The sequence below is a fragment of the Leptonychotes weddellii genome, chromosome 13, assembly GCF_054177405.1.
Source record: "Leptonychotes weddellii isolate Sample4059 chromosome 13, ASM5417740v2, whole genome shotgun sequence".
In the NCBI taxonomy this organism is placed as follows: domain Eukaryota; kingdom Metazoa; phylum Chordata; class Mammalia; order Carnivora; family Phocidae; genus Leptonychotes; species Leptonychotes weddellii.
The window spans coordinates 64,484,090-64,510,648 of record NC_138381.1 but is presented as its reverse complement, the minus strand read 5'-3'; the positions used below and the strand labels follow the sequence as shown (position 1 = coordinate 64,510,648).

At 51.8% G+C, this 26,559-nt stretch overlaps 1 protein-coding gene across 1 annotated transcript in view; it reads left to right on the top strand.

Annotated features, from left to right (window-relative positions):
- Positions 1–26,559, top strand: part of MYO18B (myosin XVIIIB) — a 242,026-nt gene that overhangs the window by 70,693 nt on the left and 144,774 nt on the right. The window contains exons 16-21 of the mRNA XM_081802559.1: positions 1,742–1,822; positions 3,838–3,985; positions 11,113–11,272; positions 14,009–14,192; positions 15,013–15,235; positions 18,657–18,766. Coding sequence (XP_081658685.1) covers positions 1,742–1,822; positions 3,838–3,985; positions 11,113–11,272; positions 14,009–14,192; positions 15,013–15,235; positions 18,657–18,766 — 906 coding nt within the window. The remainder of the gene's footprint in view (positions 1–1,741; positions 1,823–3,837; positions 3,986–11,112; positions 11,273–14,008; positions 14,193–15,012; positions 15,236–18,656; positions 18,767–26,559) is intronic.

Sequence of the window (26,559 nt, the reverse complement as noted above, 5' to 3'; positions counted from 1 at the left end):
CCTGGAAAGTACATAGAAACATCCGTAAGCAGAAACCATGACCTCCTGTAGCCCCACCGCCCACAGGCAAGTGCTGTTACTGCTGTCTGTACCTTAATACCACCTAACTGTCCATATATTGTCTTCTCTGCAGATTTCCGATCCTTTCCTACACACGATTTTGTTGTCTACTGTTTTCCTCACAGCATGATGCTATTCCCGTGTTCTCATTCCACTGGCAACTTTTAGTAACCGTTCATTTCACGGGTTACCTCCAATGCTGTCTCAACCCTCCTTTGCGCATCTGGGTGATTTCCACGATTACACTCTTGTAAACAGCACTGTGATGGACATCTCCATGCATAGCCTTGCCTGGACATTTCTGATGACTTTTGGATGGCGACTGTCATTAACCATAGCTTGTGCTTGCTGCCTCCAGCACCCAGTGCTCAGCCCAGCCCTCATTAGTTACTCAGTAAATACGAGCAAAGTTTGGACTGAATGGTTGTTAGCTCCTGACAAAGCTCTCACCATGATTGCTGATGAGCCTGCAGGATGAGCGATGTCAGAATGTTATTGGAATGTTGGTCCGTACCCTTTCTTCTCATCCAAAGGCTAAGGGGGTGATGATACAAACAGACTAACAAACAGCCTGATTGGGAAAAAGGCAAAGGATTTGAATATAGATTTTTTTTCCAAAAAAGATAAGACAAATGGCCAATAGGCACCGGAAATTTAGGGAAATAAAATCAAAACATTGAGATACCACTTCATACCCTGTAGAATGGTGATGATAAAAACAAAACAAAACAAAACAAAAAAAACAACCCAGAAAACAGCAAGCATTGGCGGGGATGTGGAGAAATTGGAACCCGTGTGCCTTGCCGGTGGGAATATAAAACAGTGCAGCCGCTATGAAAAACAGTATGCTGTTTGTCTGAAAAAAGAAAAATAGAATTACCCTATGATCCAGTAATCTTACCTCTGGGTATCTCCCCGAAAGAGTTGAAGGCCGGGTCTTGAAGAGATACCTGTACACCCAGGCTTACGGCAGCTTTACTCACAATAGCCAAAGGGTAGAAACGACCTGAGCGTCCACTGGGGGGATGCGAGTGTAAACAGATGTGATCTGTCCACACAACAAGCTATTATTCAACCACAAAGAGGAGGAAATTCTGACCCATCCGCACCGTGGATGAACCTCGAGGACGTTGTAGGGAGTGCAATAGCCAGTCACAAAAGGATGAACCCTATATGACTCCACTCACATGAGACACTTAAGAGCAGTCAAATTCATAGAGACAGAAAGTGGAACGGTGGTTGCCAGGGGCTGGAGGAGGAGGAGGGGAGCGGGGAGTCCGTGTGTAATGGGGACAGAGTTTCAGTGTTGCAAGGCGGACAAGTTCTGGAAGTGGGGGAGTGGTGACAGGTGCACAGCATGTGAGTGAATTTAATGCTACTAACTACATGACGCATAAAAAGGTAGATTTTTATGCCGTGGGTATTTTACCACAATTAAAAAAATAATACGGGGCGCCTGGCTGGCTCAGTCGATGGAGCGTGCCACTCTTGATCTCGGGGTCATGAGTTCAAGCCTCACGCTGGGGGTAGAGCTTACTTAAAAGAATATTTAAAAAATGATAATAATAAAAAAGAAGGTTAAGGGGAGGTGAAAGTCCTCACTTCTCTTTTCTCCTCCGAAAGTTTTCCACCCTGTTCAGCTCATGGAAGGAACTAATCTGGAACTTCTATGACTTTCCAGGAAGGTATTCCCGTGCCCTTTGATCTCCCGGAGCCTTCCCCGGGGACCACGGTGGCTGTGGTGGACCAGAACCCTTCCCAGGTAACGTGGGGCCCAGCAAACCCAGGCTCTCAGACACCACAAGGCTTTGCTTTGACATCCCAGATGTCTTAAGCTGCAAGTTGTCAGTGCTGTCTGCCCTTGGAATCACCCAGGGATTGTTAAAGACCCTGAAGCTGGTGATCCGCTCCCAGACTGATCCAAGGGTGTGGCCTGGGCAACGAATCTCCAAACCCCCTCAGGTTGACAACCCCCTCCATGCCTGATGTCCGAGACTGGCTTAACAGGCATCCCACCTGGCAGCCCAGGGTGAGCTGAGGGGGCTCGGGGCCAGTGCCCAGTGGTATCTTGCCTGGGAAGGTCAGGCGTTCAGACGCAGATGCTACGTCCGCAGAGACTGGGAGAATAGGGGCCACTGGGGGATGGAGAATGGGGGGCGGTGGGGGGATCCACGCATTTATGGGCTTTAGTGTGGGGAGATACCCGAGTCTTTACTTTCCCCATCCCAAGAATCCACTGGGCCGACCCCAGACCTGCACCTCTGCTCAGCCATCTCTCAGGACGGCCCTGAGCCATTTCTCTTGACTTGCCAGGTTCAGGTCTAATGTCGGTGACTTTGAGTACATCCCTTCGCCTCTCTCGGTCTTGTTTTTTTCCCGTCTCTAAAGTGGGAACGATAGCATGCCCTGGATGGTTGTGAATGTTTACGAGATCTGGCACCCAGAGCACGGGGCATGGTGCTTGGTCCACAGGTCACATGTTTCTCCTGCCATGGGATACCCCAGGCTGCCACTTTTCTCATTCTTTGTCTCCTGTCGGCCACCCTTGGCCATCTCTTCCGAGCCTTCTCTTGGCTCCTAGAGGCCTGCACCTGTCCCTGCAAAGCTGCCTTGTCCGTGAGCCCTGCCGGTCATTGCCTGTTTATGCTTCTCCTTGGCACCCCCTCCCTGTCGTGCTTCCTGACCCAGAAGAGGCAGCTGGAAGGGACGACCCGGTCAATGGGAGGATGGAGGGGCCACGGGGTCCCCTGGATGCCTGGGCAGTGGCTGGGAAGAGCTACCTTCTGAGGATGGGCTGGCTGTCAGTGTCAACCCCATAAAGAAAGGCAAGGTGAAGCCTCAGGATATCTGGGATCTGGTCCCTGTTCTGCCCCTGTGGCTCTCCATGTGACCCTGTATGTGTCCCTTGTATTCTCTGGGCCTCTGAGGGGGGTGGGCCAATATTTCCCAGTTCGGGTGCCCAACTATTCTGGGTTGCCAAGGGACTTTGCTGCCTTCAGAGCTGAAATCCTCATGTCCTGGGAAGTCCCTGAGTCCCAGTCACCAAAGGAGAGCTGGCCACCCCATGCACCACACACATTTCCTCCATAAACATTTGGTGCCTTTTTGGGTGATGCCAACTCCCTGTGGGCCCTTGGACGAGCCACTTAGCTTCTCCAGGCCTCTCTGGTTGCCAGAAACAAAACTTCAGAGTTACCTGGATGGTTTCTAAAGCTCGTGGCTAGATTTCAAATTCCGTGCCTACGCTATTGAACCTAGTTCACCTTCTCCTCTAGAACATTCTTTGGGCACTCTCCCCTCCCACCTTAAGATCTTAGTTTAAAAAAACATAGACTTCTAAGAAGTGATGCGGATGAACTCACTCCTTTGATGTTTAGCTGTGTACAAATACACACAGCCTGGGGTGTGTAGCTAGAATGGGTAATTTATGGAGTGCTTTCCCTTGTTAATTCCCCACTACCTGAGGAAGGTATTGTCAGTCTGCATTTTACATAAAAGGAAATGAGGCTCCTAGTGGTGCAGTAAGTGACCCAAGGTCACACAGGATGTGAGGACAGAGGCTGGATTCGGACCTCCTAAAACTGAGGGGTTGTAACAGTTCTGGGGTTTCCACACCGGGAGTCTGGGGGTGCGTTGGGAGCATGGCTTCGGGCTGGCGTGTCTGAGTCGTGATGCCGGGGACTCAGATGCCCCGACTCCCAGAGGTGGGAAGAGAAGCCCAGGACTGGCCTCGGTCGGGGAATCAGGGCTCCACAGTGATCCTGGATTTTCTGCCAGGTCCGCTTACCAGCCGTTGGAGGTGCAGAGGACGCCAGGGGCCTTTTCTGGCTCTTGGACGAGGAGGTCCGGGTGGAGGGTTCCAGTGATAGCGTGGTGCTCGAGCGTCTCCGTGCGGCCTTTGAGAAGAAAGGCGCTGGGGCCGAAGGTAAGGGAGTCAGGTTGAAGGACGAAGGGAGAAGAGTGCTGAGTCCAGCCTGGGAGGTGGAATCCGTCCTTGTCTGCTGCAGAGAAAGCCCTGACAAGGCCTGCAAGAGGCAGGTTGGGGGGGGGGTCTGAGTGACAGATGTCTGTGCATATGCCTGTGTGTGCTTTCATTCATTTACCAGTCAATGAAATTTATCAATCAGTTTAATCAATTAATTAGTTATTTACTAATCATCAATCAATCATTTATTGATTGATGATCAGTGTAGTCAACAAATGTATTGACAGGCTACTGTGTGCCGGGCACCATGCTACGCAGGGGCGAGCCAGCCGGATGGGGCTCACATGCTTGTTGGGGGAGGACATGCGGGGAGTGTGGACAAGCTAACAGATGAGCCCGTCTGTGTTTGACCCCAAGATGACAGACCCTAGCGCTTGACGGTGCATCAGGCAGACCGAATTCCTCCGGGAGCCAGGGGGCCTGGGGGAGAGGCGTGCAGGGAAATGTGCCAGAGAAGAGGAGACGCCGTGCGGGACAGCCAAGTCGGAGATGTTGTCTGGGCTCAAACCGTCGAAGGCCCACTTGTGGGCCACACGAAAAAACATTTGTTTCAACCCTAGAGCTCTGAGAAGCCATGAAGGATTCTAGGCAGCAGGAGGTATGGTCAGATTCACGTTCTGGAAAGTTCCTGCAGGCGGTGGGAGGTGAGAGAGGAGGTGGCCGGACTCCAGGAGTATGCAGCCACAGCACTGGGCGATGGGCTGGACTGGGGGGAGGGGGCATCGAGAGGAGAGATGGAGACATCCGGATGGAACCACGAGGTTGGAGGTCCTGGGCTTTGGCTTCGTTGAGCTCCAAGTTCAAGTCCGGCTATCTGTGCTTCACCAATGGCGACGCTGAGCAAACCTCGCGTAGCCCCAGGTGGAGTGCTCACACAATGCCGGAGGGGGGGGCCTACACTGATCATCGATCAATAAATGATTGATTGACGATTTCGCCAGGATTTCTGTGACAATGATTGGGTGAGAGAGGTATTAGCTTTGTTACCGGCTGCGGAGTGTCATGAGGGCTGATCGATGAGCACAGGGCTGTTGATGGCGATGAAGAATATTGTCCCCGTCAGTTAAGGGGTTGGAGGAATGCTGTCCATTCTCCACACTTGGCACTGAGCTCAGAGCTTCATGTACGCTGTCTAATCGAATTCTGTCACCTGTCTGGTGGTTGGTATTCTTACCCCCCAAGGTGAGGACACTGAGCTCCAGAAAGATGCTTGTAGAGAGGTCTAAGATCACCCAGAGGGTGTCAGCAGGCAGATGCAAAACAATCTCTATCTGGATTAGAATCTCTTGTGACCCACCCCTGGCTGCCCAACTCCACCCAGATGCCCTGAGACTTCTCCGAAGGCAGATTTCGCTTTGAGATCTTCCAGGTCCCCGCTGGTGTGGCTCATTCATTCAGCAGTATTTACTGAGCACCTAACATGGCAACCGCTGTCCTGGGCCACGAGATACATCCCGAACAAGACAAATATCTCCGCCTCCGTGGGGCTGACATTCTAGCAAAGGAGATGGATGATAAAATGAGGAAATCTGTAAGAAGGTTGGGGTCCACAATTCTGGTTGAGATCACTCAGGGAATCCAGGTTGGCAGAGACAATGGCCCAGCAGTCAGCTCCGGGACATTCCAATGTCAGGGCGCAGGGATGAGGCCAGTGACCAGGAAATGCAACCGAGGAAGGGCGGCCAGGGGGTAGGAAGGAGGGAGGGTACTGGCCTCCCTGACCTCTCAGGTGAGGCGTGGCTGAGAAGTAGCCATTGATTTGGACACGAAGAGGTCAGTGGCAGCTGAGATGAGTGCCATTTTGATGGAATATTTGGGGCAAACGTCCACTTGGAGTAGTGTATGGGAAACTGGGAGAAGGTGTGGAGAAAGACGCATGATGGCTCTCTTTGCTGCTGTCCGCTGGGCTGGCGACGGCAAAAGCCTGTACCCCAAAGGGACCTGCCAAGGCCTCTGTCCCGGACGTTCACGGGGCCTTCCTGCATTCGCATCAGGACCAGATTTTCGGAGCAGAAGCAGTGGAAGCATCCGAGGGTTCCAGCCGCTTTCCCTGGAGCAAGCTCAGGGCACTGGTACCCAAATTAGTCCCAGAGGATTTGGCCCTGCAGTGACTGGCCCAGGGCCAACTTCGCCACGCCCAGCGCTTTTAGGGGCCCATGCAACTGTTTTAATTTTTGTTACAAGCAGAGAAAAAAATGAACTTTCAGGTCAAATATGATATACATGTATACCTGTCTATATATGTACGTGCGTATGGATGTTTATACGTACGTATGTATGAATGTTCTGGGCTGACTTGGATCCCACCTCAAATCCATGTGTTGCAGTCCTGGCCTCCAGAAGTTCAGAATGTGACTGCGTTTGTATTTGGAGAGAGGGTCTTTAGAACGGTCATTAAGGTTAGGCGAGGTCATTGTGGTGTGTCCTGATTTCATACGACTGGTGTCCTTACCAGAAGACATCAGGACTCAGACGTGCGCAGAGCAAAAAGGCGGGGAGAAGGCAGCCAGCTCCAAGCCCAGGAGGGAGGCCTCACAGGAGACCAACCCTGCCCACACCTTGACCTCGGGCTTCCAGCCTCCAGAACTTTAAGAAAATACATTTCTGTTGTTTAAGCCGCCCCCCACCAAGCTAGGGGACCCCCAGGTATGGCAGCCATAGCAGACTAATAGAGTGTACTTAAGTATTACTAATATTATTTGCCCGGATACCAATATCGTCATGAAATATAACTTTTTTTAATCCATATATGTTTGAACGGAAGAAGGGGCCCATGAAGGCAGAAGGGCTGAGGGCCCAGGCAGGTCACGATGCAGCCCTGGACTGCCCTCACCCTGCAGGGTCCTCATGCTTGACTGACTCCTGGCCACAATCACCTCTGTTCTCCCAAGGTCACCTCTGTTCTCTGAAATACATCTGCCTCTTGGCCGGCTGGTGAACGAGGAGGGAGGGGCAGAGAGAATGGCTCTTAGTGGAGCTCTTAGTCTGAGCCTCGGATTGTGGGTTCTACTGCACCCCACGCACAGTGGGGTCCCTGAGAAGCCAGGTGGCTTATCGGCCCTGGAGGCAACTGAGTACAGAGCCAGTGCCGAGCCTGGGAGTCCTCTCCGCACAGGCCACGCAGACCCACCACCCTTCTCTGGGCTCTGAACGTGGGCCCTGTATTCAGAGCATGACCCCAGGGCGTGGGAGTGGCTTTGTGGGGTCGAGGAAGAGCGTCCCTCAGATTCACGCGACGCCAGGAGACAGAGCTATGAAAAGCTTACCCAAGCTTTGGACCCCAGAGATCTGGGCTGCATCCCAGTCCCACTGCTTAAGTGCAAGGCCTGTGGCTTCTGGGAAGTCACCTCCCCCGTCTGTAAAATGGTAATAATGGTAACACCTCCCTCAGGGGGTTTGTGTGAGGACGGATGAGCTAATGTATGGACGCATGTCCGAGTCCTCCTCCCTCACCTTTGTGCACAGAGGGCTCCTCCTCAGAGACCCTGCAGACCCCTGTCTGAAGCTGTCCGCTCTGCAGCCCTGCGGACCCATCCTGACTCCCTCGTTACTTCCTTCACGGGCCTCTCGGGCTCTGGAACGTTTGGTTATCCACTTGCCTCTTCCCCATCCCCCCGACTACCCTGTGTGACCATGGAGGGCGCCGGGCAGGCCTCTGTCTCCTTCTCTGCTCTCTCCCCTGTGCCTGGGCATAGCCAGGCCTCCGTGGACGTCTGCTGTTTGCCCTTCCTCTCTCCTCCCTCGCTCTGTTCCAGTCACTGTTCCAGTCACACTGCTCTCTTGGCCGCTCCTCAAACCCACTGAGCATGCTCCCGCCTCAGGGCCCTCACACTGGCAGTTCCCTCTGCCTGGAATGCTCTTCCGCCACGTTTCCGCATGACTGGCTCCCTCACCGCCTTTGGGTCTCGGGAGCCTGCCTTTCACCTAGTGAAAAATAATGCCTTCTTCCGACCCGCACCCCCTTCTCCCTTACCCCTGCTTTTCCCGCCTCCCCTGCAGCCCTCATGCCAGACGGCATGCGTGTGTCCTCACGGGAACATCTGCTCGTGAGGGCAGCGCTGGCTGCCCCCCACCCCCTCCGCCCCACAATGCTCTGGTCTGGAGAAGGCTCCAGTTCATCCTTGATACAGAATAGATGAATATGGGAAAACCCTATGATCCAGAATCAAACAAAATGGATTTCTCGGACGGCATGTGTCCTGGATCCTGACTTAAGCAAATGACACAGGAGGCTCAGAAGGAGAAGGCATCAGGGAGGGCGTGGTTGGGGCAGGAGGGGGTCCGGCGAGATCCTTGTCTCCCTCTTCTCCTTCTCCTGTGAGGCCCGACCTGCCAATCCCAGACACCCTGAGAGGGATGCTCTGACGTTGTCCGTTCCCAGGAGAGAGACTGTGATATCCTTTGTCCTGGCCCGACAGAGAGAGACCCGTTAATTCAGATATTTTGGTTAAAAAAAAAAGATCTTTTGTCTCTAGGGCTTTCTGATTAGCTCTGAGTTAATGAGAATGTTCCATCAGGCAGAACATGAGGGGCTTTCTGGCGACCCCAGTGCTTGCTGTTACTTCTCCACTAAGTGTCTCTGCTGGCCCGGCGGGCTGCTCCTGAGGGACCCAGGCCCAGTGGACAGGCAGGTGACAGGCATCTGCAGGGCAGACGTAGAGGGGGGTTGCCGGGGTCACTGGGGCCCCAGAAGCCCCTACCCCCATCTGGGGGTGTCAGGCTCCTGGGAGAGGTGATGATGCAGAGTCACGAGAGAGGAATACTGGGTCAGGCTCTGTCTTCGAGCTGTTTCCATGGGGCTCCTGAGAGCAAACGTTGTCCGTGAAATGCTTGGATGAACAAAACTGTGGTTGAAACCACCTGCCGAAGAAAGGGGAGCGTAAGAGGGCCGAGCAGACGCCCTGGGAGCCTGGGAGTGGTCTCCCCGGGCTGTTCCTGGGAAATGGGACGCCTCCGTGTATCAGGCCACCACCGGGGATGAACACAGGCTTTGGGTCGGCAGACCTGTGTGCTCATCCCAGCTCTGTCCCTGTATGCTATGCCACTTCAGCCAGGGGGCTCATCTCCGAAGCTCAGTGTCACCTTCTAGAAAACCAGCCCACGGACACTCACTTCACAGACCAGAGCGGGATCAGGGGACCTCAGGCATGGCTGTGTGTCCAGCAGAGGCCGGCTGGGGCTTAGCCCACGTGGACGTCCTGTCTTCTCTCTTGCCTTCGGTCCCCCCTCCCCAAATGCTCCCAGGGTCCTCATTCAGAGCCCAGCTCTGTGCTGGCTGCGAGACATAATGATGCGGGAACATGGTCGCTGCCCTCAAGCCGCTTCTAATCCAGGGCAAGGAGGCGGCCATGCAAACAGCGCGGACATCGTGCGGGCAGCGTGGACGGACGTGCCAAGGCAGGCGGCCACTTTATCACCTTGCTTTCGTTGGAAGGTGGCCCTTTGAGGGCGGGGACTGCGGGCTCCGAAGGCCTCATGGAAGAGCTGGACAAAGGGATACTTTACTTCACCAGAAGTGTCCCTTGCTGGTAACTTCGGTCAGCCCTGGGTATTGACCACAAAGGACCTCCAAGAAGCCACACACATGGCAGGACCCATGTCCCTCACGCACCAGAAGCCCACAGACTCCCAGATGGCATTTGCTGCGTACGGAGTTCCAAGAAATGCGGCTTTCTGGTCTCCGGACTCCCTGCAGCAGAGAGGTGGCAAATTCGCATTTGAGGGAAGGACTCAGGACCCTAGAACGCACTGGTGCGTTGACAGTAGGAAGATGGGAACTCATAGAATTGCAGAAGACAGACAAGAACCAAAACAGTACTACCGCTCCTGAGAGTAATTGGTCTGGGGCCATTACTCAACCCGAGAGCATCACTGCAATTAGAGTGATATGATTAATGACCAGGATTCCTCTCTTCCTTCCTCCCTTCCTTCCCTCCCTTCCACAAGCACTTCCAGACTCCATTCGTGTACCAGGCACCGTGCTGGTGTTAGGGATACGGACATAAACGTTTGTGGCTCCAGACACTGGCACAAGGTTGAATGCAAGAAAAGACTGTGACGCCCACTCGGGCTTACTGAGTGACAACCAAGGGTCTGGGCACTACGCTAGCATATTTTACGCACATTATCTCCTTTAAGTTTTGTACCACCCTGGGAGGTACGTATAATTCACATTTTACAGAGGAAGAGACTGAGGGTCAGAGATGGAAGAGGCTTGGCCCCTGCCACACAGTGGTAAGTGGTGGTGTCAGGATTTGAACGCAGGCCTGCTCTCGAAGCTCCAAGCCCCTTCTTTTCTCCTGTCCTGTCCCTTGCAACCGAGTGTGTGTCGGAGTCTCCCAAGAGTATGCTGTGCATTTATTTGTTTATTTATTTATAAAAATGATTTTATTTATTTGAGAGAGAGAGAGACAGAGAGAGAGAAAGAGAGACCACGAGCAGGGGGAGGGACAGAGAGAGAAGCAGACTCCACGCTGAACAGGGAGCCTGACGTGGGGCTGGATCCCAGGACCCTGAGATCATGACCTGAGCCGAAGGCAGACGCTTAACCAACTGAGCCATCCAGGCGCCCCTCTGCTGTGCATTTATTTGGTTGGTACCATTCAAGACAATTTTTGGTGGCACACAAATATTTGCAAAATATTTAATGATTATGTATTTATTTCCACGAGTATCGGAAAATACAGCATGCACACCCAACCTACCATGACACGCTTCTTTATAAATGGATCTTACCTGTTGATAAATGTTTGCCGATTTAAAAAAAATATTAAGTAATTAACAACCCAGGTGGTACTTGGGTATGGCAAAAATCGTGAAGATCGTCTGTACTGATGGTATGTGGGGAAAACAGGTATCCTGTGTTTAAGAAAGCAAGGAGGACCCGGTTCTGTGTTGGAAATGATGCTCAGACATGCGTACAGGGAAGAGAGGTAGGTGCCCAGAACTGTTAGCTTTGGATCTCCGGAAACATATTTAAGTGGAAAAAGTGTGTTTTTGGTGATGCCAAGCGATTACGGAGTGTCCCCCCACGTACCCCAACACTTACATGCTATGTCCGCTTTCAGGGACCTCTGCCCTCCGGTCCTGTGAGCAGCCCCTCCAGTTCGAGATCTTCCACCAGCTGGGGCAGGACCCCGTGCGCTACGACCTCATGGGCTGGCTCCACAGAGCCAAGCCCAACCTCTCGGCCCTGGACGCCCCGCAGGTGCTGCAGCAGTCAAAAAGGTGAGCCTGGCCTGGGATAGGGACTGGCCTCCCCACCGGGGCCACGCCATCCCAATGACTCAGCGAGGGAGGGTCCGTCCAGCAGCCCCATCCCTCAGATCCAATGGGTCCCTGGGGCCAGCGCGGCACAAACGCCAAAAAGCCAAGACTTCTTAACTTTGGCTGCTTGCCTTTCATTAAGTATCTGGAAGATGATGTGACTGGAACGATTTTATGGACATCCTAGGACTAGGGGGTCATAAAACGAAAGCGATAACGTTTTGTGGTGTCAAAAAAAAAAGCACACTGCTTTCTCTGACAGCTCTGCTCAGAAAGTGTTAGCAGCAAGCGCGGCTTGTGGGCCACAGCTCCTGGAAAATGCTTCTGTGGGTGTATGCGCTGATCCTCCCTGCTTCGCTGCTGGAACCATGCAGGGGCAGAGCTAGGACACCAGAGAGAAGCTGAGAGCACCAGGGAGGAGCTGGGGGGCGTGGGAAGGGGGAGGAGACACTTACTGACCACCCACGGCAGTGTGCCCAACGTCAGGATAAACGCTCCGTAAGTATCTTGCTAATCCTTACAACAACACTGCCTCCTTAGCGCCATTTCACAGATGGGAACACTGAGGCCCCAGTCGGTGAAGTGGCCCTCCTTTGATCACACAGCAAAAGAGTGGCAGCACTGGGATCCACTTGGGTCTACGTACGTGGTCCTTGCCGAAGTTCTCGGCACATGATGGTCCGAGTCGATAGGAAAGCCCGTATGCAGGAGGGTTCAAGGGTATGCAGCTCCTGAAAGGAGATCAAGCGGGGGGAGGGGGGGCAAAGGAAGGTCCACGAGCACAGAGAGGAGAGCATGGAGAGCCAGGGGACCCGAGTCAAGTCCCAGCCCTGCCCCTCCTCACCTGGGTGACTGTGGGCAGTCTCTTTCTCTCCCTTGGTTTTGTTGGCTTGTTTGGCTTCCTTCACCATAAAATAAGTGTGTGTTGGACCAGGCTGCAAGATCGGGTGGATACTGCACAGCCTTGGAGTCAGGCAAATGTTCAGCTTCTCCTTTCACCGCCTTTAAGCTGCGAGATGTGGGCCTCAGTTTCACATTCGGAGAAGTGGGAATGACGGGGCCAGGCTTCCGTGTTTGCCGTGAGGCTTTGGTGGTATAACGTAGTGGAGGGCTTACGATGGAGCCTGGTTCAGAGCAGGCCCTCACCGCACACCTGTGGCCTCATGCATCCTTGGGCTCTAACGTCCCATGGCTCCAGTCCTCTGGGCAAGAGGTGGAGGGGCAGGAAAAGGGGAGGTCAAGCCTTGTTGACCCGATGCTCTGGCGAGTGAGGGACATTCGGGGAAGAAGGAACAGCATGTATAAGGTCGTGGCCCATGGGAGTGAAAGAACACGGCAGGATTGAGGGTAAATTCTATTAGGATGTCTTGCGTGCTTGAGAGCCAAGCATTGGTGATTTTTGAGAGCAAACGGTGCTGTTTTAAAGGTGTAGTTTTACCCCCAGGAGTGCCAGATTCGCTGCTGGTCTAACATTCCAATTTCTGGGTCCCACCCGATCTCTTTGGGGACTCGCTTTGTCCATAGGCTTCCCTGGAGGTGCTTATGCACACTCAAGTTTCACTGCTTTGGTCCAACCCTTCTGTTCCATATGTATCAAGCTGAGACCCAAAGCAGACATGACCTGCCCAAGGGCACACCTCCCACTGAAAACCGCCAAGTCAGATCTACCTACCCCAGGGCTGGGGCAGTCCACAGATGGGGGTCAGGGCTATGGGCACAGCCTCTTCTCCCTGTACCAGGGGGTGGTGCCCACCTCCCCCACGGCCCTGACCTCTCCTCTCAGAGCTCCTGCTTCTGGGGTGGGGGCCTCCCCCAGATCCTCCCCAGCTTTTTATTTCAATACCAGTGTAGTCAAGCCATTGTGAATCTTTGTGCTCTGCCAGGCATTTAACCACTTTAAATACCTTTGGATCATTTGGACGACGATCCTTAATAGTTTGGATAGTCTGGTGAGGCATAGAAGGAGGCAGATAGCAGGGCAGCCTGGATTGCAGAGAGTGATGGAAATTGCTTGCGTGCTTTCACTGGAGGGGGAGGGGGCCGATGGGACCCCGGAGGCACGAGGCCATCTCTGGCTTCCAGCCCCATTCAAGGGTACCGCAGGGTCTTCCCGGCCTTCTTCGTCCTTATTGGCCCAAACAAGAAGGCAAGGCAGCTCAGATTCCTCAGAACAGATGCGGAGCCCTGGCCCTACAGCTGTGCATTACAGGGGTGCCGAGGGAAGGCCCTGTCTGCCGCTGGGCATCAGGCCGGGCATTTCACTGATGCTATCTTGCAGGGCCAGAAACCGCCTCTTCAGCCCGTGAGTTGTCCATTCTTGCATGAACTGTATAGTCTAAGCACCTACTATGTGCTGGACCCAGGGACCTACTATGTGCTGGGCCTGTTCTAGGGAGAACCAAGGTGGCTTTGCTCCCTAAGAAAGTGCAGGCTCAGTGGGATTCCCGCAGGCCCATCAGTGATGAGGATAGCCAGTAGGTCTTCTCGCTGCTCTTGCTACTCGAAAATCAGGGGAGGGAGAGGCCCGGAGAAAGAAGCTGGCATTTGCCACAGAGCAAAGGGACTGTGGATTAAAGTGTAGCAGCTAGGAGGTGTGTTTCAAGGGGCGGGTTCAGGAAGCAGGTTCGCAAGAAGCGAGGTGGGCCCATTCCCCGTGAGCCCCTAAAGTCCCTCTCTCTTTCCCCTCCTCCCTGCCAGGGAGGAGGTGAGGAGCCTGTTCCAGCCCCGGGCCAAGCTGCCCCCCGTGTGCCGGGCCGTGGCCGGCCTGGAGGGTACTTCCCAGCAGGCCCTGCAGAGGAGCTGCGCAGTGAGGAGGGCGTTTGCCAGCAGCTTTGCTGCCGTGAAGAGGAAAGCCCCGTGCTCCCAGATCAAGCTACAGATGGTGAGCAGCAGCCCTGTCCCCATGGAGCCGGGGCCTCCACTGCCCCGCTCCCCACCCTCTTCCGGGATGAGTTATCAGCCCACATCATCTCTTACCTCCTCAGCAAGCCTGGAGGGGCAGGTCTCACCCTGCGCTCCACAGAGGAGGGAGCTGAGGCTCGGAGCAGCATAGAAACGTCCACCATCGCGTCCCTAATCTATCCAAATCTGAGGCCAAAGGCTGGGCTCCTCCGTGTTGCCTTGAGCAGCTGTGGCAAGTTCCCAGGATCCACGAATACCCTCTTGACCCGGGTGACAAATATCACAGCCAATCCAGCGCCACCTGAGCTTCCTCAGCTGTCCAATGCCTCATTTTCACCACAAGGCTCTTGTTGGGGGAAGGCGGCGGGATCTAGCATCGGCTGCAAATAGGTCACCGAGACACATCAATAACAAATGAGAACGCTGTGATTGGTCAGCGGTCAGGCTGAGTCCAGAAGGTGGGACATGGGAAGGGCAAGTTTTGAAAAAAGAAAATCTCATAGCATATTATACCGGAAAAGCCTCTAGGCCTGGGTCCTGGGTTCTAGCCCGCCTCTTCTGCGAGGGGTCTGTGTGACCTGGGGCCCTCTGGCTTGCCCTCAGTCGGTTACAAGGGCTGTTATAAAGTTCCCCTTTTTCTCTTGAGTGCAAATCAGGCCGTAGATAGGCAGTCCTTGGTATAGGACTTGGGGACCCCCAGAGATGCCCAGGCTAGGCTGAGCGTACGTTTGGGGAGCATCCCTGTCCGTCTCACCCCAGGGCAGCGGGCCTTGACCCCGTCCGTCTCCTCTTGGTCCTAGGATGCGCTGACCAGCGTGATCAGACGGTCTCAGATACACTTCATCCACTGCCTTGTGCCGGGCCCGGCGGTGAAGAGCAGGGGCGGGCAGGGGTCTCTGACCCCAGCGCAGCCCGGCGGAGATAAGTCGGGGACAGGCGGGCCTCTGTCCTTGGACATCCCGGCGTTGAGGGTGCAGCTTGCGGGGTCCCACATCCTGGAGGCACTGCGTCTGCACAGGACAGGTAAGAGACAGCCAGGGAGCGAGCACTTTGTGTCTGAGTCCTTGACATGCCCGCCAACTGGTAGCAACAAAGGGACAGGAGCACCAGCTACGTGCCTGAGCGTTCCACGCAGCATCCCATTTTCTTCTGTAAAATAGTGAGCCCGTGAAAGGGAAGCTATGATTACAGATGGGAAAACGGAAGCTCCGAGAGGTGTTAGGACATGCTCAGGGTCATGCTGTGGTTGGACAGGGCAGAGTTAAAGCCCATCTTATCTCCTGAATGACATGTGCACTCCTGGAAAGCTAGGGCTGTGTCCGGCTCACCTTCCTTTCAACAGCAGATGTCCAGGGAGCTTCTACCTTAGGATGGCGAGTGGGATTCCCACAGTGAGCAATACCTTGATCTTAAGATGCTCAGCCTGGTTTGGGAGCTCAGGTGGGAACACGTAACAGGCATACGTCGTCACCCGGGGATGCAGGAAGTACCAGATGCATAGAGAGGAGGGAGCTCCGTGCTCTCCCTGGGGAGACTGGGGCAAACCTCTGGGAGGAGGTAACGTCTTACTTGGGTCATGATACAAAGTAAGCAGCTCATGTCTGGGAGGTAGAATGCGAGGCAGATGGATCAGCATATGCAAAAGCCCAGAGGCAGGGGAGAGCCTGGGTTTTTGGGGACTGGGGGGGTTCAAGATGCGCAGGGCAGTTGCGGCTGATGAGGCGGGCCATCCGCTTTTGGAGGTTTGGTTTTCAGCGGGTCAAGCTGAGGAGATAAAGAGGGTGGCAGGGGGAAGACAGGAGTTGAATCAGAGGAATAAGTCTTTAGGTCTATATTTTAGAAAGCAAGCATGTGGCTGAGATTTCCACATAGCTCATCTTAGATGCTGAGTTGGCTCTGAATCCTTCTGATTCCTTTCTGCCTCTCAGACCCCAGAGGCCACCATGTGGATTCCCCTCCCTGACGTTAGAAAGGCTCAGGCATGTCATTGTCTCTGCAGAGGATGGGGTGGGGAGCCTGGCGAGGTGGGCACCTGTTCATTGAACTTCTTTGTGGTCACTGGCGCCCGGCTTGTGGCCCAGGCCCTGTGTCCTGCCACCCCGTTAAGAGCCAGCACCAGGAGCACCAGGAATTTGACAGAGAAGCTGGAAACAACTGGAAGCAAAGAAGAGACCCTTCTCGGAGAGTCTCATTGATTTTTCCTCCTGCTTGCATAACCACGGGCAAGGGGTGACAGATAATGTCACAGGGGAAGAGCAGAATGGCCACAGTGGTGGCCGATCGATTCTGTCCGCCTGGCTGGCTGGCAGGAGGCGCTGGGCCTTTGCAGATACTCTGGACTACTCTGTTAGAGCCCCCGTGTGCATGCTTGGTCAGCCGTCTCCATCCTCAGCCTGGGGTCCTCACTGCGGTGTCTGCCCTCTGCATTCTCAGTGTAGTTGCCTGGGGCAGGACGAAGTTTTCCAACCAAGTAAAGATTTGATGTCTCATGGTAGAACTTTCCACTTTCTGCCTCCCAGGCCTGGTCAGTTCCTCAATTTTTTTCTGCTCCAAGTGGCTCCTGTGTCTCTTACACCATATAAGAAATACATGTGTGCACACATGGATACACACACCTATCAAATATTTATGATTTTGAATTTGTGCACATCTGTGCATGTACCCACGTGCACACAGAATGCATACACATATATGCAGGGTATTGAGTGCCTATGGTGTGCTAGCCCTGTGTCAAGACATATAATGACTGATGTCATTCTTACCGAGCCCTTAGCACAGCGCCTGGCATATAGCAAATGCGCATTAAACATCACACATTGTGCAGCCTGGTGGGTGTGGCTCAGACCCTGGAGCCGGTCGGCTTGGGCTTGGCTGTGGCCAACACCGGGCAAGTCCCTCGATCATGCCTCTTTCCTCTGCCCTAATAGCTCAGGTCTCAGGGAGCTATTTTGATGAGTCAGTAAGAGACTAACAGAGAAGAGTTGCCCGGATGTGGGAAAACCTCAATGCATGTGAGCATCTTATACACATCCATCATCAGATTCAATCCTTATAGTGACCCCGTGACCAGATCCTGTTATTCTCAGCTGACAAGTGAAGAACTTGAATTTCAAAGAGATGGGGTCATTCGTGATAGGTCAGGGGGCTAATAAGGGCAGAAATGGGATGGGAGCCCAGATCAGTCTGACCCGAAAGGGCACGCTTGTAATCTCCCAGCCCCCATCTCTGCGTGGTCAGCATCCTGTGAACCTGGCCTGAGACTTCTTCACCCAAGGAGGCTTCCTGGATTCACCACATGAACCCACCACCATCACTCTGCCTCAAGGTTCATGCATTTGGCTTCTTGTGAAGTCTCAAAGCGGAGTCAGATTTTACCAGACCTTCTGCACCTTCTCCCATCCAGCCAGTGGAGGGGTCTTTTTGAGCCAACTGAGGGTCTGCCATGCCCCTTGCATCCAGGACCAAGTCCAAACCTTGAGGCTTGGAATTTGACTTCAATTTCCTTTGGGATCTGGTCCCTGCTTGTCTATGACCTCATTGTTGGCTACTCTCCACTGGATTAGTTACAGTTACTGTCTGGGTCTGAATCCCAGCTGGGGGAGTTACTATCCTTGCCACTTTGGGCTAGGTGACTTGAACTCTCTGGGCCTCAATTTCCACATCTATAAAATGGGTCCAATGATGGAGGTCCCTGAGTGTCTATAACACAAGGAAGTTGTTAACCTAGCATCTGGTACACAGAAGTGCTAAGTAAATGCTGGTTTCTTCTATGATTAAGGAGCCAGCCTTGGGTTTCCCCTCTCTGGTTCCCTCTGCCAAGATATCCCTTCCATACCCAATCCTGTGGCAAACTCTTACGGCTCCTTCAGAGGCCTGCTTTAATGTCACCTTCTCTCAGGAGCTTTCTACGTGCCTCTACCCAGTCTCCCCACAGAGGGGTACACCCATGTCCATCCTACATGCTAGATTTTTAAAAAACCCTTGAAAATATCCAATGCAGCATTTCCCACATGCAGCTTGTGGGGTGGTCATAAATGTTGGACCAAAAAAATTTTTTCCCATGGTCCAATAGGTTTTAAGCAAAGCCAATCTGGCACCTTCCCTGCGGTGGTCCAAGGAGTCTTTTGGCATTGATGCTGGTACAAGGTGTGACCCTCCAGAGAACAGATGAAAGTGCTGTTTTTTCAAACGTTCAGTGGAGAATTTTATAGGGTTTGTGTTCTGGGGAACACTTTTGGGAAATGCTGATTGAACCCAATCACTTAAGTTGACAAGTGGGGAAATGGAGGCTCCAGGAACTGGGTCCACCCAGCAAGTTCGCTGCAGGTGGGGAGCAGGGCAGGGGCTGCCTGCGAGTCCAGGCCCCAGGCTGGTCTTCTCACTTGGACTCCTTGTTCTTTTGCTTGCTCCGGCCCCGCCCCCACCTCCCCTCCGCTCCCCCCAGGCTATGCTGACCACATGGGGCTCGCTCAGTTTCGCCGGCGATTCCAGGTGCTGGACCCTCTCCTCATGAATAAGCTCACGTTGGCCTCCGAGGGAATAGACGAGAGGAAGGTATGTGGGACAAGAGAGGGTGGAGGCCCTGGGTGGCTTCTGTTCCAGAGGGGATTGCCCCCGGGGGGGGCATCTGGACCAGCGGGGATCGGAGACCCGGAGCACCCGTCTTAGAGCATCACCATGAAAGCTTCCTCAGGGCCTTTGCACTAACGGTTCCCTCTGCCTGGAACCCTCCTTCCCAATTTTGTTGTGGCTTTTGTTGCTATTCAGATGCTGGCTCAGAGCTCCTCACATGATCCTGTCCTAATGTGTGTATAGCACTTCCTTTCTCTGAAATTATGTACATTTCCTCTGTGTTTTCTGGCTTATAGCAAAAGGGCTCAATAAATTGTCCGTTGAATGAATGAATGAATGAATGAACGAATGAATGAATACAAATGCCTAACCTTGTATTTCTGCCCCTGTGTGTCTCCTTTCTCCAACTCCACCATAAACTCCTATGGCCGGAACCTTGTCTTTATCCCAGTGTCAAACCATCGATAGATATTTCTGCCGAGAATGGCCACTGGTCTGTCGATGATCACAAAGCCCTTTAGAATTTGCAAAGCCCTGCATCCTCCCGACAGCTCTGCACACCGAGAGCCATTGCATCCCTCTTACAGATGAGAAAAGGGAAGCTCAGGGAGATGAATTGCCTCCCCTGAGGCCACACAGCCAAGCATTTGTGGGTTTTGTCCGTGAACCCAAGTTTGTTGCTTCCAGGGAGGGCGGCTGAGAAGAGCAGGGTCAAATAGCTGCGATTGGCTCCCAGCTGGGGCTGCATGAACGTAAGTGAGCTATGGCATCTTTCTGCCTCAGTCTCCTCCTCTGTAAAGTGGGCATGACAACAATGCCTCCCTCCAGAAAGGGTTTAGAGGATTACATGCAGGGGTGGAGTTCATGGGCTTGACATCGCTACATCATAAGGGCTCAGCGTACGTGAACTACCATCATTAGCCTGAACATCAGTACTGGCATCGGCATCCTCTTGCAAGGTCAGAGGGATGGCAGCCGAGCCACCCAGACCCCATGTTAGCAACCACGTTGAGACTCCACCTCCAGGGGAGTGTGCCCACATGTGTCTGAGATCAGCCGCACTGGAATCCTCAATCGGGGAGTCACGAGGCAAGAAGAGTAAATGGAGTCACAATTCTTAGGTCCTTTATGGCTTTTCACTGCAGTAGGGATCAGGGTACAGGTCCCCTCCTGCAGACAAGGCAGCACCTTCGACGTAGCCCTGGGGAGGGGACATCAGACCCGACTGGTGTGCTGCAGGGAAATCCCCTCCCTTGGTGGCAGCCCCTTTAGGAAGTCCTGAAACTGCTTGGCTTGATGCCACCAGCCAGTCTGTACCAATCTTCACGTGGGGTTCCTTGTCCTTGGTCAACCCAAACTTGATCTGTATTTCGAGCATCTGGAGTGGGGCCATGGAAGAGGTCTTGGGCTCTTCTGCAGTTGAAAACAACACCGAGGTGGGGTGTGGGGGAGTTTTCTGCGGGGGCAATAGGTAGAGCATATGGTAGGATGCTATTCTGGACGACGCAGCAGTCCTCTGTTGTAGCCAAACCGAAACCACCTCCACACACATGCTGGAGGGCCTCGGAAAATGGAAAATTACAAGTGGAATGGACTTGGCTGGTAGTTTTTCGCTTCTTCTTATTCTCTTTTTATTTGCTCACAAATTTCATTTGCTACGGCATAGAATTTCGATAGCAACAAAAGGAAACACCACCCTGCTTCTTATGAAAAAGCCGATAAATATTCATTTGCCAGGCAACGTGATGCCCCATGAATTATACATGAACACGTGCTTGGGTGGGCAAACCGTCAGCCTCTGTGTGCAAAGCAGTTGAGACCTCAGGATTGAAGAAGACAGGTTTGACAGCTGGGAGAGGTCAATATTGTCCTCAGACGCTAGATGGCAGCAGAGAGAATTCATTGTCAGGGTGTGAAAGGGGCCCTGATGAGGTCCCCTGTGTGCCGGATACGTGGTACCCCACCAGGACTCTTTCCCAATAATGCACACTCGTTTGGTGGGCACCTGCTAGATACTTTGTGTTCCTCGAACAAAAATAGCACGTGCCTTTTACCACATATGCGCAAACTCTCATCGCAAAATCGGCACGATGTCAAAAATTTCAGATGCTTCACCTGAAATAGACCTCAAAAGATAAAGTCTTCCCATTGTGGGAATTATCCCCATTTTATAGCAGAGGCAACTGAGGCCATCACCGCCCAGCCAGGTACTGGTGGAGCTGGGATTTGAACTTGGGATCTCAGATTCTGCACGCAGGCCTTTTTTTTTTTTTTTTTTTACTATTGTGGGACAGTAGACACAGCATCAAATTTATCATCTTAACCATTTTTAAATGTACAGTTCAGTGGGATTGAGCATTCATTATGTTGTGCAACCATCACCATCATCCGTATCCAGCACCTCCGTCATCTCCTAAAACTGAAACTCTGCCCCCATTAAACACGGACTCCCCATTCTCCCCTCTCCTCCAGCCCCTGGTAACCACCATTCCACTTTCTGTCTCTATGAAGTGGATGGCTTTACCTCATATAAGTAGAATCACACAGTACTTGTCCTTTTGTGTCTGGCTGATTGCACTTAGCAGAATTCCTCAATATTCATCCACAGCTTAGCATGTGTCAGAACCTCCTTCCTTTTAAGGATAAGTGGTATTCCATTGTGTGTATATACAAGCATTTTGCTTATCCATCTGTCAATGGACACTTGAGTTGCTTCCACCTTTTGGCTGTTGTGGAAAATGCTGCTATGTACATGCATGTACAGCTAGCTCTTTGAGACCCTGCTTTCATTTCTTTTGGGGTATATACCCAGATGTGGGATTGCTGGATCATATGGTAATCCCGTGTTTAATTTTTTTTGAGAAAATGCCACACTGTTCTCCACAGTGGCCGCACCATTTTATATTCCAACCAACAGTGCACATGGGTTCCAGTTTCTCCACATCCTTGCCAACACTGGTCATTTTCTGTTGTTTCTGTTTTTGTTTTGATGGGAGCCATCTGAAGGGGTGTGAAGTGGCATCCCACTGTGGTTTTGATTTGCATTTCCTTGAAGATCCGTGATGTTGAGCATCTTTTCGTGTTCACATAAGACTTTTGAATGGGAGCCCTTTGAGGATAGACAGGGCGACTGGTGAATTTCTGTACAAAATGTGCCATCCATGATATGTTAATTTAAAATCATTATCCTTGATTCCGTTCAGCTTTCACCCAGTGTCTGCTTTGCATCAGGCCTTGTGCTGGGTGCCAGAGATACAGGGATGGACAGAACATGATCTCACTGGGTGAGGGAAAGACTAATGCTCTTTCCATGCAGAGGGATGGCTTTGGAACACCCCAGGGGATGCCCCTAAAATGTTTGATGTTTGCAGTCGAGGTGAGGCTGAGGCATTTAGGGAAGACTCATCAGAGGAGGTGATGATTGAGTTGAGCCCTCTGGGACAATTTGGAGGAATTAGGTAAGGGAAAGAGTGAAGGGCAACCCATACTGTGTATAGCATATGCAAAGGTCCAGTGGCAAGGTTGCATGGCTAGTTTAGTGTGGCTGGAGCACAAAGGATGCCATGCATCAAGAATAGGGACTGAGGGTGTTGTCAGGGGCTGGGCCATGGGTCCTTGTTGGCAGGACAAGAGAGTCTGGGCTTTATCAGGTGGTCAGTGATGGTCAACTGAGAAGTTATTGGCAGGGGCATGGCCTAGAAACCTGACCTTCATTTTTGAACTGGCTTAAGCAAAATCATGAAGGAAGTCCAGTCCACTCTGTCCTTCCATGGTCCTGTCTAGGAAGCAGTATCCTCACCCTGATCTCCAGCTGTTCAAGATGCCCCCGTCCCATCTAGATACCCAGGCACATGCTCGGTTCTCCAGAATGACCCTGTCCCCCGCTCTGATCCCCTTGGGTCCCATTCCTCTCCCCCAGGTTATCCTGTCTAGCTAAGATTATGCATCCACCTGCACTGAAGCCCACCCAGAATGACCACAAATGGTGGACTCTCAGGCAGGTCATTCGAGGGGTTCTGTCAGCTCACCTTGGCCATGTCCCAGATTCTGGTCTCTTCGATCTCTCTGCTGTTCAGGCAGGACTTGCCAAGTCTCCCCGATCAATGTGAGGAAACCCTAAGGCCTGCCCTCTTCTCCTCAGAGAGCCTAAGTGTTGATTGATTTTAGCCAACAAAATCTGTCCCAGCAGACTTGATCTGAAGAACACAATTAAGGGATGTCAATCTGTCTTCTCGAAGGCAGACCCTTGTGGACACCCCCAGTTTCCTCTGAATTTGTCTGAGGCCCTTTCTGCTAGGGAGGGGCCCGCCCCTAGGAGCCCAAGCCTGGGCGGGGGGAGCTGTCCACTGTACAGTGCTGAACCATTATTCAGGGGTTATGCCATGGCCTTAGCCCCTTCAATGTATTCACCGTTCTTTTCTTGCTCACCTTACTGACTTCCTCCAGCTGGGGTTTACTGTTTTAATAATTGTACACATTTTCCATTCAGAGTTTTTTTTTTAAGATTTTGTTTATTTAGTTGAGAGAGAGAGTGAAAGAGTGAGAAGCAGGGAGCCCAATGTGGGACTTGATCCCGAGACTCCGGGATTATGACCTGAGCCAAAGGCAGACGCTCAACCAACTGAGCTACCCAGGTGCCCCTCCATTCAGTGTTAACCAACCCAATTTGTGTGTGTGTGTGTGTGTGTGTGTTCATACAGCATTTTATATACAGTTCTGAGCATATGGAGTTAAATAACAGAGACATAGTTCCACCTTTATGGGTTGATTTGATCAGTGCTCCAGTGGTTGAAAGCATGTGGTTTAGAATCAGACAGACTTGTATTCAAATCCTCATTTCTGCCATCTCTCCATTAATCCACACCCCTTGATATCTGATAGCTGCATGAACACGGGCAACACTCATAGGGCATAGCAAAGTGCCTGGCACCTAGCAGATATACAACAGATGGCAGCCACTGGGCCATGGTGGCCATTGGGTCATGGTGTGGGTTTCAGGAAAGAGGTGCTGTTCTCACAGCGCCAAATGGCTCCCTGAATGAGCATTCCATTCCACAGACACGGAATCTTCACACCACACTACATGCTGAGGAGTGATTTGGGGGAAGAATTCCCTTCCATGGCTCTCCATTATTCCTGGAGTCTCTCATTGCCTGTCTGGCATGTTCAGCTTAATGTGAGATGTCAGATCACATGCTTATTGGGTGCATCCTTGTCGAACATCAGAGAGAACACTCTTTGCAAAGTTCTAGGACACAAAGGGCCTCTGTAAGTGGAGGCATGAGCTGGTCTTCTCCCAGGTGATTCAACAACTTGTAATTTGAGCCTGGGAGGGTGGAGGTAAAGGGTGTGTCATCACTCTACAGAGCCCAAGAGGGCCTGATAATCTCCGAACCTCTATCAGTTATTAGGACTTACTGACACGTAGCATGAGCCAGGCACGAGAGTGAGCACTCTGTGCATTATGATAGCTGCTTGGTGGTCTGTGTTAAGCCCCACATCGAAGCCCACAAAGGGTTTCTACTGACTGATTTTTTGTTTTGTTTTCTTGAGAGTATAGGTCACCACTTTCCAGTTTCTTTGTATGTCTTGTATATTTCGGTTTTTTTGGCTGAAAACTGGACATTTTAGATAATAAATAATAGCATCTCCAGATTCTGATCTTTCCCCAATTATTTAGTAATATATGTGGACCAGATTTATGGAGTCTGTCTCCCCCATGGTATGAGGTTACTGATGTCTCTGTTTGGGTTTTTCATTCCTGTTTTTATTATAAATCCTGGATTCTCAGGGCCTGCCCCTTTGTCAACAGAGCTTAGCACAGGTTGTAATCAAACACCGTGAATCTGTGAGCCTTTGTAATCAAACACCGTGATTCAGTGGAGCTACGTGTGGGTTGGGCACTGTAGTCAATGTTCAGACACTCACTGTTGTGCCACAGATTTGACTCTCTGGCCCTTTCACAGATTTTCTGTCTGTGTACATGGCCTTACGTTTAGATGGGGATGTGTAGATGGCTGGGGGCTCTCTCAGTCTCTCCTGGGCCTGCGTGTAACCTCGAGCCTGTGTGCAGCCCCCAGATGACCAGGCACATGTGGGGGCTTGCCAAGGCCCACATGGCTGTCCATTCCCTATGTCCCTTCATCAAGTTTCGGGCTAGTCAATGTCTATTGCTTGCCCCAGTCCATATAACAATCTTACGCTAGCTGTGCTATTGACCTTCTCCATTTCTTTGCTGCCAAGATCACTACTGTTTTTGACAATGATCCTGGGCGTGGAATTTTCCTGTACTTCGCTCCGTCTAAGTGAGCCCCCTCTCCCAGCAATACCACTGGTTTTTACAGCTTGCCTCTCCCTGTAGGATTATCACAGTGCCAGAGATTGGTGGGGGACTGGAACAGCCCTGGTCAAGATGGTTGCAATCTCCCACTGTTCTTACCTGAGATTCAGTAGTTTTTTTGTTTTGTTTTATTTTGTTAGCAAATGCTTCTCCATTTGTTGTATCCCCTTGCTCAATTTCCAGAGTATTGAACTTGTTGCTTTCAAAAATTGTATCCATTCTTATCACTGCTTTTTTGGGAGGAGCCGAGGATTTCTCAAGCTCCTTCCTCCACCATTCTGTAAGTCTCACGTGTTACCTCTGTGACCTCATTAAAGCTCCACTCCATCCTTGGAGGATGGACATGATTACCCCATCTTGTAGCATAGGACATGGGGGATCAGAGAGGAGGTATGGCGTGCTCAGGATCACACAGCCAATGAGTAGTGGAACTGGACAGGATCCCAGCATCAGAAGGCAGAGAACAAGCTCAAGAATCTGATTCCCTGGGGTTGGCTCTCCCTCCACCATTTCCTAGCACGTGATTTCATTACACCGGCCTTCACTTTCTTTGTAAAACAGGCATCAAGTCGTACCTGTTGCAGAGGTTTGAAAATAAAATGAGTTATGTGGCAAGCACAGAGAGCCATGCTAAGACTCAAAAGCACAAGAGCAAACTGTTTTCTTGGAGCAAAATGGCCATCGTTTTATTCCGTATTCCATGTGGGGAGGGATAAACCTCAAATATCTGGATAATTAGGGTGGAATAGCTGATTCCTTAAAGATGCGGGACAGGGAAGAAATCTGTTACAGTAATCCCAATTCTTGCCTGTCTTCCATCAACTGGCTGCTGGACAGTGATTGACATTGTGTAGAAAAAAAATCTGATCACTGGTTAATTGACCTAAACAAGTGCCAATTTCATATGGTTCAATCTAAGAGTAATATTTGTTATGATAATAAGAGCAATCAAGTGCAACATTGCTTACAAAGACCTTTACACATATTCTCCATTCATCATGCCAACACCAGTATGGTCGACGTAGGGCACATTAGCGACATTTTGCAGGCGAGGAAAATGAGGACAAGAAGCATAGTTCAATGCCTGCAGCCACCTGTTGGCTCTATCCTTTGGGACGTAAGCTTTCTTGTCTATAAAATGAGATCAACAGGACAGAATGTCTTTGTTAGGCTTGATCTTTTTTTTTTAATATATATATATTTTTTATTCTTATGTTAATCCCCATACATTACATCATTAGTTTTAGATGTAGTGTTCCATGATTCATTGTTTGTGCATAACACCCAGTGCTCCATGCAGAATGTGCCCTCCTCAATACCCATCACCAGGCTAACCCAGCCTCCCACCCCCTTCCCCTCCAGAACCCCCAGTTTGTTTTTCAGACTCCATCGTCTCTCATGGTTCGTCTACCCCTCCGATTTCCCCCGCTTCATT